Below are 21,947 nucleotides of genomic sequence, written 5' to 3' on the forward strand. Positions count from 1 at the left end.
GTAAAGTAAACACGTCGACAGAAAACCCCAATTTCAAGGTACACGCCGACAACTTCTTTACGAGTGATACACTTTAGTACCTATTGAATAGAGGCATCTTTTCGATTGAAACACTAAGAGCAAATAGGCTGAAAGATTGACCTCCCCAACGAAAAGACATGAAGGCTGGAGAACGAGGAGCAATAGCATGACCAATAGACGACACAGGGAGATCCATTGTAGTGATATGGTATGATAACAAACGTCTTAATCTGCTGTATTCTTCGTTGGTATTGAGACCCAGGATGAGACATGGGTGGAACATACCACAAAGACAATACGTGCAAGTCCCAAGGTAGGTTATTACACCTTACAACACCTGTATGGGTGGTATTGATCTGATCGACAAATTATCATCACTATAGAAATACTATGTAACATCGATGATGTAGCATTTATACAGCTTCCGGCACACAATTAAAACTGTGGTAGTCACCAGGTTACTCGGCTGTAGTGGTTACTTCAAGAACGACACATTCCACTGCGCAAATTAAAAGCGGAAATTGCGGGTGGACTGTTAGCGGGTGCACTGTTAGCGGGTGCACTGTTGGCGGGTGCACTGGTGGCGGGTGCACTGGTGGCGGGTGCACTGTTGGCGGGTGCACTGTTGGCGGGTGCACTGTTGGCGGGTGCACTGTTGGCGGGTGCACTGTTGGCGGGTGCACTGTTGGCGGGTGCACTGTTGGCAGGTGCACTGTTGGCGGGTGCACTGTTGGCGGGTGCACTGTTGGCGGGTGCACTGTTGGCGGGTGCACTGTTGGCGGGTGGACTGTTGGCGGGGGGACTGTTGGCGGGGGGACTGTTGGCGGGGGGACTGTTGGCGGGGGGACTGTTGGCGGGGGGACTGTTGGCGGGGGGACTGTTGGCGGGGGGACTGTTGGCGGGGGGACTGTTGGCGGGGGGACTGTTGGCGGGGGGACTGTTGGCGGGGGGACTGTTGGCGGGCGGACTGTTGGCGGGCGGACTGTTGGCGGGCGGACTGTTGGCGGGCGGACTGTTGGCGGGCGGACTGTTGGCGGGCGGACTGTTGGCGGGCGGACTGTTGGCGGGCGGACTGTTGGCGGGCGGACTGTTGGCGGGCGGACTGTTGGCGGGCGGACTGTTGGCGGGCGGACTGTTGGCGGGCGGACTGTTGGCGGGCGGACTGTTGGCGGGCGGACTGTTGGCGGGGGGACTGTTGGCGGGTAAGAGAAATCAAAGTGAGGGCGCCAAAGTAAAGAGGACATGTCAAAAAAGAAGAGAGCTATGACAACAGTTCCGCCAATTGTTGACTGCCAAAAGGAAAAGCTTGGCTTGTATGGGAGGAAACGAGAGGACGTTGCAGATGAGTTTCAAGATTGTATCGTCTACGTTTACATCTGCATCCATACTCCGCTAACCACCATGAGGTCCATGGAAGAGGTTACATCCCACTGTACCAGTTACTAGGGTTTCTTCCTCTTCTATTTACGTATACAGCACGGAAAGAACCATTGTTCGAATGCCTCTGTGCGTGCAGTACTAACTCTAATCATATACTCACGATCCCAATGAGAGCAATTGGGATGGTTGTATATCCTAGAGTAATCATTTAAAGCCGGTTCTTGAAACTTTAACAGACTTTCTCAGGATAGTTAGCTTCTGTCTTGGAGTGTTTGTTCCTTCATTACCTCTCCCACAAATTAACCCTGTGACCATTCGTGCTGCCCATCTCTATATACGTTAAATACCCTCCGTTAATCCTATGTGGTACAGGTCCCACATACTGAGCAATATTCTAGAACTGGTCGCACCATGATCTGTGAGCAATCTACGTTGTACACAGATTGCACTTGGTCAGTATTGTACCAATAAACCAGTCTACGGCCTGCTTTACCCACGGCTGAACCTGTAATCATTCCATTTCATATCTCTGCGCAGTATTACACACAGGTAGCTGTATGAGCTGTCCTATTCCAACAGTGACTCACTAATATTACAGTCAAAGGGTACTAACCTTTTTGTTTGGTGAAGTGCTAAATTTCACTAAACTTCACTGAACATTTAGAGCAAGTTTCCAATCTTTGCACCATGTTGAAGGCTTAACATCCTACTGAATATTTGTGCAACATCTCCCATATATTAATTCATTATAGACGACTGCATCATCTGCAGAAAGTCTGATTTTACTACTAGTACCGTCTGCGAGCTCATTAATACACAAACCAACAGGAAGGGTCCCAGCACACTTCCCTGGGGGCACACTGGACGTTATTCCATCACACGATGTGTCTCCATCCAAAACAAAATGCTGGGGCCTCCCTACCAAACGTTCCTCAAGCAGGTCACAAATCATCACTTGATACCCCCACATGGTGGTACTTCGGACCGTACCTGTAGCTGATACTGAGTCAAATGCTTATTGGAAATCAAGAAAAACTACATCTGTCCTGTCGTCTTGATCCCCCCCAGGGGGTCCACAACTCCTTTGTGGATACGTGTGTAGCGAGCACGGGACCCCGAGCTAATGTGGCCTTCCTTCCTTTCCGGGCTGCATACGTTCCCTTTCCGCATCCTTCCCCATCCCCCATCTTCGCCCCCCCCCCTCACTTCTGGCTCTTTCCATCCCTTTCTCCCCCTCTGGGAGTATGGTTTGTGCCTACGTCCGGAGACGGACGCTCTTAAATGTACCGCATTCTTCACCTTCCTTGCTTGTATGTCTTGATCCTTCCTTTGTTCTTCTGTTTTCCTTGCCTCTTCTCTTTACCCTTTTCTCCACTGCGCCGTTTGTGACCTCTCTTCTTTCCTTTCCCTTTCTCTTTCTTCCTCCCTGTGCGTGTCTGAAGGGCGACCCACGCATTTTTGTGCATAGCCGGTGACGGGGTAACGCGTAATTCCCCGCCCCGGGTAGACAGGTAGGACACATACGTACCCCCTGGTAACGGCCAGGCCCAGGGAGGGGCGATTACCCGAGCTGATACCTTCCGAAAGTGCCAATTGGTCCCTCCGTCCGTTTGTCGGGAGGTGTGACCTGAGGTGTGAACAATCACCTAAGGCGGGAGTGCCCTCAGAGAGGGCCCCCACAAGGGAGGAGCTCGCCATCGGAGACGCCGGTAATCATGGGGGATTCTTCCACAATGGTTTCCGCACCTTCCACTATGTCTGCTCACAAGCGTAAGTTCACTGAGTCTCAGCCACAGTCAGTTCTTCCATCGTTGCCACAGTTCCTTGTTGTTTCTCGGTCTGACGAAGGTCACGACTTTTCCACGGTCAACCCTTTCATTATTCAGAAAGGTGTTGACGCAGTTGCAGGTCCTGTAAAGTCTTGTTCCAGATTACGGAATGGCACCTTGTTGTTAGAAACATTCAGTGCCCTCCAGGCACAAAAATTGCTGTGTACTTCACTGCTCCACACCTTCCCTGTCCGGGTTGAACCGCACCGCACTTTAAATTCCTCGCGTGGAGTCGTTTATACACGCCCCCTCGATGGATTGTCTGACGAAGAAATTAAGCACTACCTGTCTGACCAGGGCGTAACGGCTGTTCATAGAGTTATGAAAAGGGTTGACACGAACCTCATTCCAACCCGCACTTTCTTGACATTTGACAAAGTTCAGCTCCCATCGAAAATCAAACAGGCTATGAGATAATTTCCGTTCGCCCTTACGTCCCAAACCCTACGCGTTGCTATCGGTGTCAGCGGTTCAATCACACCAGCCAGTCCTGTTCCAATCCGGCCAAATGTGTTAAGTGTGGCAAGGATTCCCATGAGGGTGCTTGTCCACCTCCATCACCTGTATGGGTGACCACGCTGCTTCCTCTCGAGATTGCCCCATTTTTAAGGACAAAAAGCTCATCCAGGAAATTAGAGTGAAGGAAAAGGTGTCGACCTTTGCTGCTCGAAAGTTATTCGCCAGTCGACAGCCCACCATGCCTCAGACAGGAAAATACAGCACTGTCCTTGCTTCTCCTCGGCCAACAAAGGAGGCGGCCACACAGACTTGCGACCTCACCTTTAGTACCACGGTCGTCAGATCGGCCAGCGCAAAGATCGCCCGTTCAACCTCACCACTTTCGCCTGCCCACTGTCTGGCTCACCCTTCGTCAGGATCTGCTAAATCTCGAGCCCATAAGTCAGACACCAAGACTTCGAAAAAAGAGCATACTCGTGAAGAGTTTTTACATACCGCAATTTCCCAACCATCGGTTCCTCCTTCATCTAAACATCATACTTCCAAGAAGGATACAAAGAAACCCAGTTCCCCTCCTTCTCCGCCAAGGCGTGTCCCATCTACAGCATCACCTAGCGGAACCTCGACCGTCTTCTGTGTCGCCGAGGCGCACTGCTGGCGGACTATCAACCGGCCGATAGCTGGTGGCAGGAGCTGCTCCTGACCAACCTATGGATGAGGATCTTCTGCCTTCGGCTGAATGTCATTCCATGCTGTCGGTCGCAAGCTCTGAGCAGTCGTTGAGTTGACAGCGACCTTGGTCACATTCCTCCATTTTCTGTTCACCCTATGTCCATTATCCATTGGAATATCCGCGGTATTCGAGCCAATCGGGATGAATTGTCGATCCTCTTGCGATCATACTCGCCGGTCATCTTCTGTCTTCAGGAAACAAAGCTGCGTCCCCATGACCGCTTTGTTCTCCCTCATTTTCAGTCCGTCCGATATGATCTCCCCTCTTTTGAAGGCACTCCAGCACATGGAGGACTCATGATTCTTCTCCATGAAACTCTCCATTATCACCCAATCCATTTAAACACTTCCTTCCAAGCTGTCGCCATCCGTCTTTCCCTTTCCGGATACACGTTCTCTCTTTGTACTGTATACATTCCATCGTCCACACCAATGGCAGGAGCTGATCTCCTTCATCTTCTTGGTCAGCTTCCACCCCCCTATTTCCTGGTTGGGGACTTCAATGCCCACCACCTGCTTTGGGGATATCCACATCCTTGTCCACGTGGCTCACTATTGCTAGACGTCTTCCACCAGGCGGATCTAGTTTGCCTCAACACTGGGGTCCCTACATTTTCGTCTGCCTCCACGACAAATTTATCTCATTTGGACCTTGCGGTCGGTACTGTTCCGCTAGCTCGGCGCTTCGAATGGTTCGTCCTTGATGATACACACTCGAGTGACCACTTTCCATGTGTCCTTAGACTGCAGCCTCAACTCCCATATATGTGCCCGCGACGCTGGAAGTTTGCCCAAGCTGATTGGACACTTTCGTCTCTAGCAACATTCGATGACCGTCACTTTCCCAGCGTCGTCGATGAGGTCACACATATTACCGACGTTATTCTTACAGCTGCGGAACATTCAGTACCACGCACCTCCGAATTGCCCCGGCGCCCCCCAGTTCCTTGGTGGAACGAGGCATGCCGTGATGCAACACGTGAGCGGCGATGTGATCTCCGCGTTTTCCGCCACCATCCTACTTTGGCCAACTGTATCCGCTATAAGCAGTTCCGTGCACGATGCCGTCGCGTCGTCCGCGATAGCAAGAAGGCAAGCTGGAAATTCTTTATTAGCTCATTTAACACCTTCACTCCCTCCTCGGAAGTTTCGAGTCGGCCCCGATGGATCTCAGGCGCGCCTAGTTTCTCCCCGGTCTCTGGGCTCACTGCCGCGCATGATACATTAGTGGACCCCGTCGCAATTTCTAACTCATTGGGTCAGCACTTTGCTGAGATTTCGATATCTTCAAATTACCCGCCAGCGTTTCTCCCGAAGAAACGTGCAGCGGAAGTGCGACATCTTGCTTTCTCCTCTCAAAATCGCGAAAGCTACAACACTGTTTTCTCCATGCGGGAACTCCAACATGCACTTTCTTCTTCTCGCTCCTCCGCGCCAGGACCGGATGGTATCCACGTCCAAATGTTGCTGCATTTATCAACCCATAGTCCGCGTTACCTCTTTCGCCTTTATAATCGAATTCGGACCGACAGTACTTTTCCCAGACGATGGCGAGAAGCTATCGTCGTTCCCGTTCCGAAACCTGGAAAGGACAAACATCTCCCCTCTAGCTATCGCCCCATTTCTCTCACGAGTAGTGTCTGTAAGGTTTTGGAGGGGATGGTGAATTACCGTTTAGCTTGGTGGCTGGAATCTTGCAGTCTTTTAACACCTGCCCAATGCGGATTCCGAAAGCATCGTTCTGCAGTTGACCATCTTGTTGCTCTCTCCACTTTTGTCATGAACAATTTTCTCCGGAAACGCCAAACGGTAGCAATATTTTTTGATCTGGAGAGACCATACGATACCTGTTGGAGGACAGGCATCCTCCGCACACTGTTCACTTTGGGGGGCTTTCGAGGCCGGCTGCCCCTTTTCCTTCGCGAATTTATGGCAGAGCGCACATTTAGGGTGCAGGTGAACACTAATCTCTCCCATACTGTCTCCCTATAAAACGGGGTGCCCCAGGGCTCCGTGTGAGTGTGGTACTGTTTGCCATTCCCATAAATCCAATTATGGATTGTCTCCTTCCTGATGTCTCGGGCTCCCTCTTTGTGGACGATTTTGCGATCTACTACAGCTCTCAACGGACCAGCCTTCTTGAACGACGTCTTCAAGGATGTCTCGATCAACTCCACTCTTGGAGCATCGAAACCGGCTTCCGTTTTTCTCCCAGTAAGACCGGTTGTGTTAATTTTTGGCGACGTAAGGAGTTGCTTCCACCCTCCTTACATCTAGGACCTGTCAACCTTCCGTTTTCAGAGTTCACTAAATTCTTGGTTCTTATGTTTGACAGAAAACTGTGCTGGTCCTCCCACGTTTCCTATCTTTCGGCTCGCTGTCTGCGATCCCTCAACACCCTCCGTGTCCTGAATGGTACCTCCTGGGGAGCGGACCGAGTGGTCCTTCTCCGCCTCTATCGCGCCTTAGTGCGCTCGAAATTGGACTATGGAAGCATAGTCTACTCCTCTGCTCGGCCGTCTATTCTTCGGCGTCTCGACTCTATCCACCACCGTGGATTACATTTAGTGTCTGGAGCTTTTTACACCAGCCCTGTGGAAAGCCTTTATGCTGGGACTGCTGAACCTCCGCTGTCCAATCGGCGAGCAGTCCTTCCGAGTCGTTATGCTAGCCATCTGTCTTCCATGCCTGCTAATCCAGCCCATGACATTTTTTCGACGCCTCCTTTGATGCAGGGTATGCAGGCCGCCCCTCCTCCCTACTACCACCGCGAGTCCGCTTCCGTCAACTGCTCCATTCTTTCCTTCCGCTTTCCTAAAACCTTCTTGACAACTTGGGGTACAGCACCACCTTGGCTCCGTCCCCGGATCTGCCTGCTTCGTGACCTTTGTCGATTTCCCAAGGATGGTACCCCTTCACTTGTTTATCGTCGGGCATTTGCTGCTCTATGTGCACAAATGACGGGCGCCACATTTATTTACACCGACGGCTCGAAAACATCGTTAGGTGTAGGGAGTGCCTATATTGTTGGCGACACCCCAAATCAATTTCGGCTTCCCGACCAGAGTTCGGTTTATACTGCGGAGTTTTGCGCTGTTCTCCAGGCTATCCACTACATCCGGCGCCATCAGCGGATACAGTACGTAATCTGCTCAGATTCTCTCCTCAGTCTCCAAGCTCTTTACACTGTGCACCGTCTGGTCCACCGGATTCAGGACTGTCTGCGCTTGCTCCACCTGGGGGGCGTCTCTGTGGCGTTCCTCTCGCTCCCGGGACACGTTGGTATCTGTGGAAATGAGGCGGCCGATATTGCAGCCAAGGCTGCAGTCTCTCTTCTTCGGCCAGCTATTCAATCGATTCCCTTCGCCGATCTACGGAGCGTTTTATGTCGTCGTGTTGTTCATTTATGGAACGCGCATTGGTCGACACTTTCCCATAATAAATTGCGGGACGTGAAAGCTCTCCCTTGTGCTTGGACCTCTTCCTCCCTAACGCGTCGTCGGGAGGAGGTAATTTTAACTAGACTCCGGATAGGGCACTGTCTTTTTAGCCATCGACATCTTTTAAGCGGCGATCCTCCCCCACTCTGTCCCCACTGCTCTCAGCTGTGGACGGTAAGACACCTTTTAATTGAGTGCCCCTCTTTTAATCCGTTACGCGCCCGTCTACAGCTATCGCCTGATATATCGTCGATTTTAGCAGATGACACGAGCTCAGCCGATCGCGTTCTCGAGTTTATTAGTGCCAGAGAAATGACGTCAGTCATTTGAAGCTTTTTTTGGGGACAACCAACCCCTTTCTGTAGTAGATTTTTAAGCCTTCCTTCTGCTTTTAGTTTCTCCAATTTTATGACTTTCGTTCCCATTGTGCTGGTTTCCATTTTCGGTTTTTTACTGTTTCCTAAGTCACGGACCAGGCGCTAATGACCATAGCAGTTTTGCGCCCTAAAACCAAAAAAAAAAAAAATTGTCGCCTTGATCAAAAGCTCGGTATGTCATCTGAGAAGTGAAAGTTGGGTCACACACGAGAGATTTTTCAAAAGCCATGCTAGTTGGAACTAAGGCCATTCTGTTCAAAACGAAGTACCCATTATCTTTGAGCTCGGAACATCATCTAAGATTCTACGAAAAATAGATTTCAAGGGTAGTGGACGGTAGTTCTGTGGTTCATTTCTATTACGCTCCTTGTAGATGGGTATGACCTGTGCCTTATTCCAAGAACTAGGTAGTTTCGTGTTCAAGGGATCTGACTGATAATCATAAGAAGAGGGTTAACTCAGCCGCAAATTCAGTATCGAAGCAGTCAGAGATAACATGCGAGCCTGAAGGTTCGTTAAATTTAAACGATCCCGAAATTCTCCTAGGTTTTCCGTTGTACAGGAGATTTGGAAACGGAGTAACGCATTTAAACTTTTGCTATGCTATCCTCATTTTCAGTCTCTCTCTTTCTCCACGGACTGGACCCTAACTCTGGCACCACTGACATACATATGACCAGAATTTCTTTGGATTTTGTAAAATGCCATTTGACAATATTTTGCTACGGTAGATGAAATCTTCTTGGGATTCCATGAGGTAGCTGCAACGAAAATCCGCGACGTTTCGGTGAGTGTCATTCTCATCATCTTCTGGCGAAGTGTCGATGGACCACGACTGTCCTCTATATATGACTGATCAGCGGCACGGGGCGGCCGTGCCTCCCCACCCTCGGTTCTTTCTGCGTTGACGCTGCTACAACCTCTGCCCTGTGCAAAGGGCTGAGTTGCCCTCCTGTTCCGAAGACAATACCGAAACAGGACATTATAGTCGGCGTGGAAGAAGCCATCCGTGGATTGCCTGCGGAAAAAGCGGAAGAAATCATTTGTGAAACATGCAGAATAATTGACAAATCCCGGCTTCCGAAACGGAATATGAAGTTAGCAGAACGGAAAGCACTAAGGGCGCTAAGAGATGATGAAAACACCTTAGTCCTTAATGCTGATAAAAGATATGCTACAGTTCTATTGTCTGTTTGAAGACTATCACCGTAAGGTAAATGCTTAGCTGCTGGACTCGGTCTACAAGAAGCTAAAGTAAGATCCCACACCGAAGATAACAAGGAAAACCATAGCCTTGCTGAACCAAGCGGATCTAACAAAAGATGATGAGACGACTCTAGCCCAGGGCCCCAGCACCTCCACGGCTACATGGACTGCCCATGGTTCACAACGATAGGGTGCCTCTTTGCCCAATAGTGAGCAACATTAATGCATCTACATACGCAGTAGCAAAGCATGTAGCCTCGCTTCCTCGTAAAACCTATAGTGGGCCACTGCAGGCTGCAGGCCGCTGACAACCTACAGAGGACGGCCGGGGTCCATCGAAATTTCGCCAGAAGATTTTGAGAATGACACTCATCGAAACGTCGAGGGTTTTCGACGCAGATACCCGGATGGAAGCCCGAGAAGATTTCATCAGGAGTATACGCCGGGAAAGGCTACATTCACATATTTTGCTACGGTAGTCACTGAAGGGATCACGCGTTGCTCTGTTGACAGGCAAACATTTCATTCAGCATCTATCTATAGACCTACGCTTTCAGACCTATTATGCAGTAATGTTCCTTTACAAGTTCCGTTACAGCGATTCTATATCATGGAGGTTATCTCCCATTATGAACTGTTCTGTGGGACATACATCTATCCAACATGTGGTCAATTACCCTTTCAAATTTGACCCATATTTCCTCTACATGCTCCTGCCTTGTTGAAACTTCCTCATTGACATATGACAACATTCATTTTTATCTAGTTTACAGAACATACATATCTTTCTGCTTTAGTTGACCTCTGTTCTTCAATAATCATTGTTGCCAGAACACCACCATGGTCACTGATCCCAGTTTCGATGTAGATATCCTCAGAGTTCAGGTATGTTCGTTGCATTTTAATCCAATATATTTCCATCATCACTGGGGTTCTTAACTGTCAGTTATACATAATTGTTAGTGAACTTTCACAGGACGGCCTACCACACCCACCACTAGACGAAACCTCAGTTCACTTCTCAACAAGTTCCCCAATCATGCTATAATCATTGGTGGAGACTTTAATCATCCAACAATTAATTGGGAAAATTAGTTTTGTTAAAGTGTTTGGTTACATCAGGAGAGGAGTCTGTTGGGCGATAGGATCGTTTTATACCCACCCGTGATACCCACTCATGATACTCAGTCTTGCACAGTCACTCAAATGCAACTTCAATTTCTCTCTGTGTATTTGAGTTACTGTACTGCGACAAATACACGTCCTCCATTTGTCATTTGGCTATACTTTCGATGTACACCTAAATTTTCCCTAAAATCTACAATTTTGGGTTTGAACCAGGTTTCTGTACCTACCATAATGTGAGCATCACTGCTTTTGATGAGCACCTCAAACTCTGGCACTTAGTTGAAAATGAAGTTTACCGTTAGGATTTTAATACTCTCACCTGTGGGAGGCATTTTTTCGATCTTCCACGGATATTTCTGGTTTTCCTGCAGCGAGTGTTACCTGGGTGGATGAAGACCATCAGGCAATGAAACAGGTTGATGAAACCATAGTGCCTACACACACTATTCCATGTCCGATATAGTAGTGCTTCTGTCAGATCAGGCCAAGCTAAGTAGTTCATCACGTGCCACATGACAAGCCCAATGAGCCGTTGCTGGTGTCTACATTGCAACCGTACTCAAACATCTTGTCGAAGCACAGCCGAATGTGTAGGGATGCTCATGAGTGCAATTGCCCACCACCTTCTCCCTGCTGCATAAATTACAATGGCGGCCATGCAGCCTCATCTCATTAATGTCCTCTGTATCTCCGTGAATGTGAACATCCGCTGTAATGCACTCGTTAGTTTTGGCACTACAGTCAAGAGACTTGCTATTATGCCAAGCTATACAAGAACTGAAGAGTTGCAGTTTAGTGTCTACAAATCGGGTACATTGAAGTATACTATGAACAACTTCTGATAAATTGAGACTACCAATTTGGATGTTGCATCTGTTCATTAAGCATTTCTTACTGCTCATTGTTTGGATGCACTGAAGGTGATGTGAATTAACTTTGTCTCCACGCCACCGCAGGCAAGATACAAAATCTGCAGTTTGCTCTCGCTGTTGTCTGTGTACAGTGTGTTTCACAATTCCTAATACAGGCCTTCACGGTTTGTAGAGGAGACTGCGTACATTTCTGGACATGAGCGCATTACCAAAACTTCGTCTACTGAGCTTTCTATCAAAACCTGTAACAAGAATCGTGAAATGCCCTGCATTTATTAGTGATGAGACTGACGACAGATGCTTTGCATAGATTACTGAGCCTCAGTATTACAGTGTCTTGTATATCTAGTTTTGCAGCATCTGCTACTATGTAGCAAGTGGAACTACGTCCAATTATTACACACAAAATTACGAAGTTAACGTCTAATTGCTATATTTCTTCCATTGTTACCAGTTGAGATCTTTGGAAGTTGATTGTTCATTGGAAAGCAAACATAGCTAACGTAATGAACTAAGTTGTAAATGATGGAGTTTTTGTTGGAGAGAAATTTTGCGGCGAATAAACGTCCTTCCACTTCACAAGCTTTCCTTCAATCTTCCTTAATGAACATCAGTATGCAGTAATAAAAACACCTTGTTATTCTGTGATGCCCATAAAATTCTCTGGCCAGGTTTCATTGTAGAAATATTACCAGTCTGTAAAATTTATAGCAAAGTTCCCCATATGAATTAAACCAATGACTTTACGGCTTATGGATGTGAACAATACAATTAGTTTCTTCATGGTAGTATTAACACTCAGATAATGTTTATGAATGAAGTAATGAGTTATGGAAATACTGGTTTGCAAGACACTTTAATTCTCTCATAAAGAACAAAGAAGTTTGTTAAAAGTTAGTATGCGCGCTTATGTAATTTTGAATGCAAACTTATTACTGCAGTGATATTACCGTGCTTGTGTAATGTATCTGAAAATTTTGTGCCTTACACAGGTCTTAAGTGTACCAGTAAAACTTGATTTCCTAAAGATTCTTACGCATGAGAGTAGCAGACTCATCGCTCTGTAAATTGTGTTAATTGACTTGAAACATGTAATCAAGAAAAAGTTCAGGAAAGGTCTGAAGTTGTGTCAAGTTTGATGGAAGCAACAGTGAATGGATAAAGTCCAGGTATACGCACGCAATCTACGGAGAGTCGAAAAGCGTTCGGTTCCTCAAGTTCCTAACTATTTGTGTTATTCTGTTGAACTTCCACTATATTACACATCTTAATGAGTAAATTACGGCTTTCTGAATGTCTGAATTTGGTCAATTATGTGAAATAATAATTATAAAAATTCTGTTGTCCTTGGAAGCTGTAATGTAGGCAACCTGAAACTGGTATCAGGCTCTGGGATTGTTATTAGTGTCACCATCTTAGTGATATACAGGGACATGGAAGACATGATTGAATACCAGTTATTGGAACAGTTATTATAATCGTTGTAATCAAAGTACTCACATAACAAGAAGACAAAGTTAGATTTACAGTATGCTCTGACTGCCTGCATAGTGACTTTAACATATTGAACCCTGAGTTACTGGCACTGCATGTTCTCTTGTGTTACTTCAACGTTTTTATTACACCAGCTACTGGCTACAGATGTCACCCCCCCCTCCCCCCAGTCAGATGTACGTATTCATTCATGTAAGAGGGTGTCCCCACTACACTGACATTTGTGTAGTATACCAGCAGTTTAAAAATGCTCCCCTGAGCACAAACAGGTGAATATGTTTCTCTGTAAAACAATGACAGAAAAGTGGGGACGTAACTGCTCAGTCTCATTCTCGTTTCTTCACCAAACATTTTGGCACATGAACGTACGCTGTTTTAACATGGAACATTGTACATCCTTTCATCCAATCTCTCTAAGTATTCATACTCCGGTAGAATGGGGAACAAAAACATGGCTATAGGGATGTGGAAGAGAGGAAAATAGTTCCCCCTACCACCTCCCCTCCCCCCCCCACCACATGAAAGTAGTGACGATGACGGGAGAAAATCTAGGCTCCACTCACTCGCTGCAGCTGTCTCCACCTGTTGTCTACCACTGCCACTGTCGCCTCTGTTCCACAGTCTCTCTGCTACTGTCTCTCAATCCAAAAATGCGAATATGTTCTTCCTTAATTCAGTTCCATGCAGTCAGACGCAAAGGACAGCATGTGGCTAAGAGTTACCTTCTCCACTGTGTCCAGTCGATACTCGACTTGTCTCAGGAATATAGTACTATTTGTAGGATCAATATTTTTTTATATCTGAATCCTTAACGGTCTTGACATTCACCTCGGCCAAAACAGTTCCATTGGGCTGTAGGAGGAGTGGTTCCCTGCATGGATGATGCTGATCTCTACTTAATATGAAGGGTTCCCATTGAGAAACGCAGTTGCGGGACCGGTCTTCCACCCACAGTAACTACTTGACCAGTATATTGACCTTGTCGACGAGTGCTAATGAACAGGCTTCTGTGGTGTACGCAATCATAGAACTTCGTGAAGTCGACAGATTAACTCTGGTTCCTTACTGTGTCATCTGTTTTACGGTGAATTATCAGAGAACGAAGATCTGATCTACTGTTCAGAACCCTGGCTGCAAATCTCCCAGAATTCACCAATTACTAATTTTCAAGATTTCAATTCTGTATACGGGCAGTTGGACAGGATGACGTGCCTTTGACTAAGCCGGGCCACTCAACAATAACGCACACATTTGTCTGTCATCCTCGTTTATGGACTGCATAGATTAGCAGCGTTTTCCCTTCTGGTATTTCTTCTTTGGTCCTTACAATTATCTGCTGGTGTAGTCTGCTGCAAGTTTCTCACCTCCCGTCTGGATCAACTTGGCTTGTATTGTTTCCACCCTTCTTAAGCTATTTGATTCGTTTGGATTGTGTGTGTGTGTGGGGGGGGGGGGGAGGGGGACCGGGGGGGGCGGGGGGGGGGGGGAGAGACGAAAGTGGTGTGGGTCAGCCGTGGTTAGACTGGAAATAGAATCCTACTTTGGTTTCATTACAATTGGGGATGGTAGAAGTACTCCTTCCATCTTCTGGCGATTTCAGTCGTTTGCAACTATTTTGCAACCTCTTTGACAAAATACTTTGTAGCCTCTGACCCTTTAATAAAACCCTTCACCGTTATAAGCATTACTGACACTGTCTGCTCTCATCTGTTTCTGCCTCCACGATGATGTCCTTGATATACTTCCCCTTTGCTCTTCTCAGAGTAGTCAGGGTAGCTCTTCAAGCCACCTCAAATTGTGCTTAATTCTGCACAAGATTTATCTCCAACAAACACCTTCTCATGGCTTTCGGTCTCTGTTCAGAAGGAATTAAAGCTTGTACATCATTACACACATAGATCTGGTCACGTTATTGAAAAACTCCAACAGCGAAAACTACTCCAACAACAACTACTCCACCAACTCCACCAAACAACTCAACAAAGAATTTCGAACTTTATCTCTACGAGCAAAGCAGGACGAATGATTCACAGCTCTTCCTTTCGTCTGTCGCAGCCGTCAGCCTGATCACAGGACTCGCCAGCAGCGCCTCACGTGATGCCTCAACCACAGATCGTCTGACAAATTGGCTGCGTGTCCGTGTTTTGACCGACCGACGAACTTTCACTGTCGGGCGCGTCCCACCACTCGACAGCCGACGCAACAGATTGTGTCGAGTGTAGTGCAATCGTGCCAACCGCCCGACTAAAATTCGTGTTTTGTCACAGCTGACGGAATTAAATACTATTCTAATATACATGTCGACGTCCGAGGCGGATGAAACTTTAAAGACAGAGTTTTTAAAGAAATTTAAAGAATGCTGATGTATTCGTGGCACGTCGTGCGAGGAGTATTAACAATAGAGGTGCAAGAAATGAAGCACCTGTTCCATTTTTTACCGAATACATATTGGTTTCTCTATGTGCAACACGAGGTTAAGTCCGTCGATCTTCTTTCTGTTTTTAGGTTTTATTTCCGACACTTATCGGAAATGAAATCTAAAAACGGAACTATCGACATTCCATGGACATTAATTAATAAAATGTACTTGCTTCACTATTGTAAGTACTGAAAAATTCCAGCCATCAACTATGTAGTTTTTTTTTTTCAATTCTAACAGTCGCCAAATGCTTCATTTCTTACGCATCTGTTGTATTTATTAGATGACGCACGCCGCCACCATGTGTAATCTTTCTTCTTCGAATAAGAGTCTCTGAAATTTACGGGTCATCTTGTTCTGCTACATCCATAAATAAATGATTTCACGAACGTCTTTTGTTGTATTTATTTTGCTTTACCACGATGTATTTTCTCAGTCAACTATAAATCAAGTTGCACATTTCAGGAACAATTTTAGTTAATAATTGTGGCGGCAGAAGAGCACTGAATATTACGTCTGCTGCCATTGGCGAGAAATCGTAATGTACGTAGCTAACACTCTCTCCTCGGAGTTTACAACCTATGCCAGGACTGCAGTATTTTCCCTTAAGAATGGTTTTATGATGTTCAGCAGTTCCGTAATGCACGATTCACCCGTTTTTGCTTTTGTGAAAAACCGAGCGGGATCCCATAGGGCAAACACAATGAACTAAACATAAAATAAACAAATTACGACAGCAGGCCCGAACTGTAATCGCTGAGTTCAGTCGGTCGGGACGTGTGTAGGCTGTCAGGGAATTGGTCGTCTGTCAGCCAGTAAATTGGTGCGTGTGAAGGGGTGTTACATACGCCCTAATGTACGCAAATATTGTTCGTTTATACTTAAACCAATGAAAAATGAGGCTTCCCTGCTTTCCGGCGCTGAGCTGCCTCTGTTTCCTTTACCTGGTCTCTGATGATAGCCAACACAGCCGGATAAATGTTTTCGTTCTGGCACAAACTTTAATTACTTCCTGATGAACAGCGGAGAATCGTTCGCAAAATATGGCGCACAGGTTTTTAGTGACACCACGTTCCGTGGGAAAATTGTGGTATCCATGTTGTTGTTGTTGTTGTTGTTGTGGTCTTCAGTCCTAAGACTGGTTTGATGCAGCTCTCCATGCTACTCTATCCTGTGCAAGCTTCATCTCCCAGTACATACTGCAACCTACATCCTTCTGAATCTGCTTAATGTATTCATCTCTTGGTCTTCCTCTACGATTTTTACCCTCCACGCTGCCCTCCAATGCTAAATTTGTGATCCCTTGATGCCTCAGAACATGCCCTACCAACCGGTCCCTTCTTCTTGTCAAGTTGTGCCACAAACTCCTCTTCTCCCCTATTCTATTCAATACCTGCTCATTAGTTACGTGATCTACCCATCCAATCTACAGCATTCTTCTGTAGCACCACATTTCGAAAGCTTCTGTTCTCTTCCTGTCCAAATTATTTATCGTCCATGTTTCACTTTCATACATGGCTACACTCCATACAAATACTTTCAGAAACGACTTCCTGACATTTAAATCTATACTTGATGTTAACAAATTCCTCTTCTTCAGAAACGCATTCCTTGCCATTGCCAGTCTACATTTTATATCCTCTCTACTTCGACCATCATCAGTTATTTTGCTCCCCAAATAGCAAACCTCATTTACTACTTTAAGCGTCTCATTTCCTAATCTAATTCCCTCAGATCTGGGCAAATATTAACTCCTATTTCGTAGCTGGAGGAGTAGGAGGTTATAGTTTAACGTCCTGTCGACAACGAGGCGGAGCACAAGCTCGGAATATGGAAGGATGGAGTAGGAATTCGGCCGTGCCCTTTCAAGAGTCCCATCATGGCTTTCGCAGTAAATAGTTAAGGGAAATCACGGAAAACCTATACCTAACTGGCAGGACGCAGGTTTGCACTGTCAACCTCCCGAATGCGAGTACATTGTGGTAACTACTGCGTTACCTTGCTCGATAATTTCATACTAGTTTCAAGGAACGATCCTGAGCTTACAAACAAACCTCCGCGAGAAATCTTGGTCAGCCACTCAACCGAACTTCCCTCAAGCATTGCCAGTAACTCCCCATTGGATGTCGCCAGTGATCTGTCGTACTTTTCGCATCGATATACTACATATATGGTAAGGTATAGTATTGAAACACTTAAGTCAGAAGCATGTTATGAGATGAGATGTCGGAATCTGCTGCTGCAAAATCAAGATTTTCGAGCTCTTTCTCTCATTCAGTTACGAGGCCATGTATCACTAACTGTCTCTCCATCCTGATAGTAGTAACTTTCGGAGAATTCTGTGGTGAGAATCACTGTGTGAGCTGATACAAGAATATGGATTGTCCACAGCCACTTATGGAACTGCTCCTGCTGCTGCCTTTATTGCGACTAGATGTCTCCAACAGCTGGGCTTCGAAAATCAAGACAGGTTTCCAGTGGCAGCATGAACTTTGTTGTCTAGTTTCTATGTGGACGACTTCCTAGGCGAGTCAGATATGGAATCTGAAACTCAGAAACTTCAAACCCAGGTGACTCAGCTATCTGCTTCTGATTGGTTTTCACTGAGGTAATGGAACTCCAGTAGCCACAAGGTTGTGGAACAAATTCCAGTGCGGCACACAGAAACGTTTGTACATTGTAATCTCATTAATGGAGAAGCAATAAAAACGTTGGTAATCTTACGGTACTACAGCTCTGATCCATTTCAGTGCCACGCACAGCTGAAGAATAATCGGTGCTCAAAGATTGCCTGTCTACAATAGCATTCATTTTTGACCCACTAGGCCTTTTGGACCCACTAGTCACAAGATGGAACTGTTCTTGCAGCACTCGTGTCAACTAAGCCTTCATTTGGATGAAGTCCTTCTATCCAACCTAGCTGATGAATGGAATGTCCTTTATATGTAACTGCCTTCTCGAACTGATATTTTTGTTAGGAGGCATGTAATTCCCTGTGTTCAATACGTTAAATTCGAAATTTCATGTTTCTGTGATGTTTCATAGTTGGCATACATCACATGTTTTCTTCCCAACAAAAAGATTGTAATTTCATTGGCTGTGGCCGAATCTCGTTTAGCCCCTGTCAAAGAACAATCTCTTCCGTGACTGGAATTATGAGATACTCTTCTTCTTGCTCGACTCATTCATAATTTGGCCACTGACTTAGACATTGTAAACATTAGTGATATCCATATTTGGACGGATTCTCCAATAGTTCTCAGCTGGCTGCAACGTGGTCTGTCATTGGAAAACCTTTGTTGTCAACAGAGTCTCTGAAATTCAGGAACTGAGTTGTTTCCAACTGGAGACACGTCAAATCAGAAGACACTCCCACTGATTGCTTATCACGTGGCATCAGCGCAGCACAAATGGATTCACTTTTGCAGTGGTGCTCTGCCCCATCATGGCTATTCAGCTGTGACCTGGACTACAGCACTTGTCCTTCACGTGTGATAGAAGATGCGCCAGAAAGGTGTGTAGGTGTCTTTGATGTCCGTTATTAAGCTTGATGCTGAATTGTAGTGTAAGTATTCCTATTTCAAGGAAACGTACAGGGTTTTGGCTTATGCACTGAGGTTTAACAATAAAAGGCTGCAACAAACAGAGGATAACTGGGACACTCGCCCCACAGGAATACCAAAACGCTATCAAAAGAGCCTTTGGCATAGTTCAACATGGTGATTACGCTAGTGAGATCGCATTGTTGAAGGCCAGTTATTCTATTCCTCATAATATCTAATTAAGAGGTATGCATCCATCAGTTGATCCAGAAGCTATTTAACGAGTGGGAGGGAGGCTGATGAGTGCCAACGCACCGTATGATGAGCGACTTCACACCACGTAAGCATCATAAATTCTCATCGTGTATGTATATGAACGTTTGTTGTATGCTGTGCCATAGTTTTAACTTCCTATGTTGCGTAGGATGTTTTGAATTCCCTCGGTCGCAACACAGTCAAAGGAGTTACCGGGAAATGACTGAAATGCTTGAAGTCCCAGGCTGCAGTTCAACTTATGGGCCACCTACCAGCATCTACAGTAAACCAGTCTTGTCCATTCCAGTGGAGTGGAATATGCAGGCCGTGTTACGGTGAAGCATGGAGGACGGCGGATTAATATTACTACCAAAGCCTATATTGCTTTATTTATGTGGGCTTGTTTCAAATGGCTCTGAGCACTATGCGACTTAACTTCTGAGGTCATCAGTCCCGTAGAACTTAGAACTAATTAAACCTAACTAACCTAAGGACATCACACACATCCATGCCCGAGGCAGGATTCGAACCTGCGACCGTAGCGGTCGCTCGGCTCCAGACTGTAGCGCTTACAACCGCACGGCCACTCCGGCCGGCTTATTTACGTGGGAAACAAAGCCATTCACCTATAGCTAGTTAGCGACTTGGTAACCAGATCATTTCTGGCTGCTCTCACGGGATTAATTGCGAGAAGAGGAAATCCTTCTCACAAGTATAGTGATAATGGTACCACATTTGTAGGTGCTTCCTCTGTGAAGAGGCTACAGATGAAAGTGTGGTGAACTTCTCGGCCTCAGAGTATAATTTAATATTTTACTCCACCTCGTGTCACCCACTTTGGCCGATTGTGGGAATCAGTAGTCAAATGTATAGTCACATCTCAAGCGTGTTATTGGCAATACAGTACTGACATCTAAAGAACTGACAGGCAGAAGCATGCCTAAATTCAATGCCGTTGTGGGCTCGCTCTCATGACGTATCCTTGAGATTTCTGTGAACAGGTTTCACAGGTGACAACTTGTACAGCAGCTGCATCAGCCCTTTTTGAAGAGGTGGTTCACTGAGTACGTGCATCAGCTGCAGCAACACAGTAGATCGGCATAGGAAGACGCGTGGTAGCACCAGATCGGCGATCATGTGCTCCCTTGGTATGGGGGCTGGGTTGGGTATCGTCAGGCAGCTGTTCCCTGGACCTGACAAGTGTGTCCGTGTAGTTGTGGTGAAAACTGCATATAGCAAAATCTGTTGTCAATATTGATTTCCTAAATTTCATGTGCTGTGTGAAAGTAATACTTTTGTTGCTTTTATTTCTTAAATGTTAGTACCTTTAATGTCTCTTATGCAATATGTCACTGATATTGTTTTTTTATGTGTTACACGTTAGTACCCTTCACGTTTCATATGAAATGTGATAGTAATATTTTGTTGGTGTGTGTATTATAATTGTTATATTATTTAATTTTTATATGCCTTGATATTGTCACTAGTTAAATTTTTTCTTGTTTGGAATTTACGTTTTCACTTTGTTATGTGTCAAATTCGTGTTTATCTTGTGAAATGAGAACTCAATTTAGAGTCGGAATATGGTGTGTTCCATAACTGACTTGCCACTCTTAGTGCCATGTAGCCGCATTTTGCGAACTGGACAGTCAGTCTGCCCACTATAGTCCTCTCCCAGTCAGGAAATATTGTAATATCATGTGTGCGGAACAGGACTTTCCGGGTCTTTTCTCCCCTCAGGTACTGCTAGACGCACGACCAGAAGCCTACTAGTGAACTGCATACAAACCCGGATGAGCGACTGTTCTTACCAATGAAGAACAGCTGAGCGATAATGACTTCAACGGATGACGACCCCGCAAAAGGGGCAGCATAGTAGCAACAGCGATCGCCTGAACGCCGCGATTCCTGCCTGCCTGATTTCACAGAATTCCACGCACACGCGCCATCCATCACATAATAACGATTTCAACCTTCCGACATAGAAATACAACAAAATCTTGTTTTGTAAATTGTTATTGTTGTGGTCTTCAGTCTGAAGACTGGTTTGATGCAGCCCTCCATGCTTCACTATCCTGTGCGAGCCTCTTCATCTCTTAATAACAACTGCAACCTGAATCGTTCTGAATCTGCTTACTTACCTCCCACACTTCCCTGCACTACTATACTGGCGATCCCTTCGTGTCTCAGAATGAATCCTATCAACGGATCCACTCTTTTGGTCAAGCTGTGTCACTAATTTCTTGTCTGCCCATTTCTATTCGGCACCTCTTGCTTAGTTACGTGATCTACCCATTTAATCTTCAACGTTCTTCTGCAAAATCACACTTCAAAAGCTTCTATTCTCTTTTTGTATAAACTGTTTATCGTCCATGTTTCGCTTCCATACATGGCTACACTCCAGACAAATGCCTTAAAAAAGACTACCTAAAACTTAAATCTGTATTGGATGTTAACAAATCTGTATTCAGATATACTTTTCTTCCCATTGCCAATCTACATTTTACACTGATCAGTCATAACATTATGAATACCGGCCTACTATCGGTATAAACCCTTCCAGGCTATAGCAACATCACTTGGAAAGGAATGACTGCTAGTCAGACACACGCACAGTCCACGTTGTATCAGTAAGCATCCTGACCGTGTGTAGAATGGGGAAGGCGCGCGATCTATCTGAGTTTGATCGAGGGAAGGTTGTGATGGTCCAGAGACTTGACATGAGCGTTTGGGAAACTGCACGACTTGTAGGGTGTTCGAGAAGTGCTGTGGTGAGTGTCTTCAAAACAAGAC

The 21,947-nt window shown here is 45.9% G+C and overlaps 1 protein-coding gene across 1 annotated transcript in view; it reads right to left on the bottom strand.

The window, feature by feature from the left end:
* Positions 1–501: 501 nt before the first annotated feature.
* The window catches only part of LOC124796219 (vegetative cell wall protein gp1-like), a 74,606-nt gene continuing 53,160 nt past the window's right edge, over positions 502–21,947 (bottom strand). Inside the window, exon 2 of the mRNA XM_047260310.1 lies at positions 502–1,213. Coding sequence (XP_047116266.1) covers positions 502–1,213 — 712 coding nt within the window. The remainder of the gene's footprint in view (positions 1,214–21,947) is intronic.

Source organism: Schistocerca piceifrons, chromosome 4, assembly GCF_021461385.2.
Source record: "Schistocerca piceifrons isolate TAMUIC-IGC-003096 chromosome 4, iqSchPice1.1, whole genome shotgun sequence".
In the NCBI taxonomy this organism is placed as follows: domain Eukaryota; kingdom Metazoa; phylum Arthropoda; class Insecta; order Orthoptera; family Acrididae; genus Schistocerca; species Schistocerca piceifrons.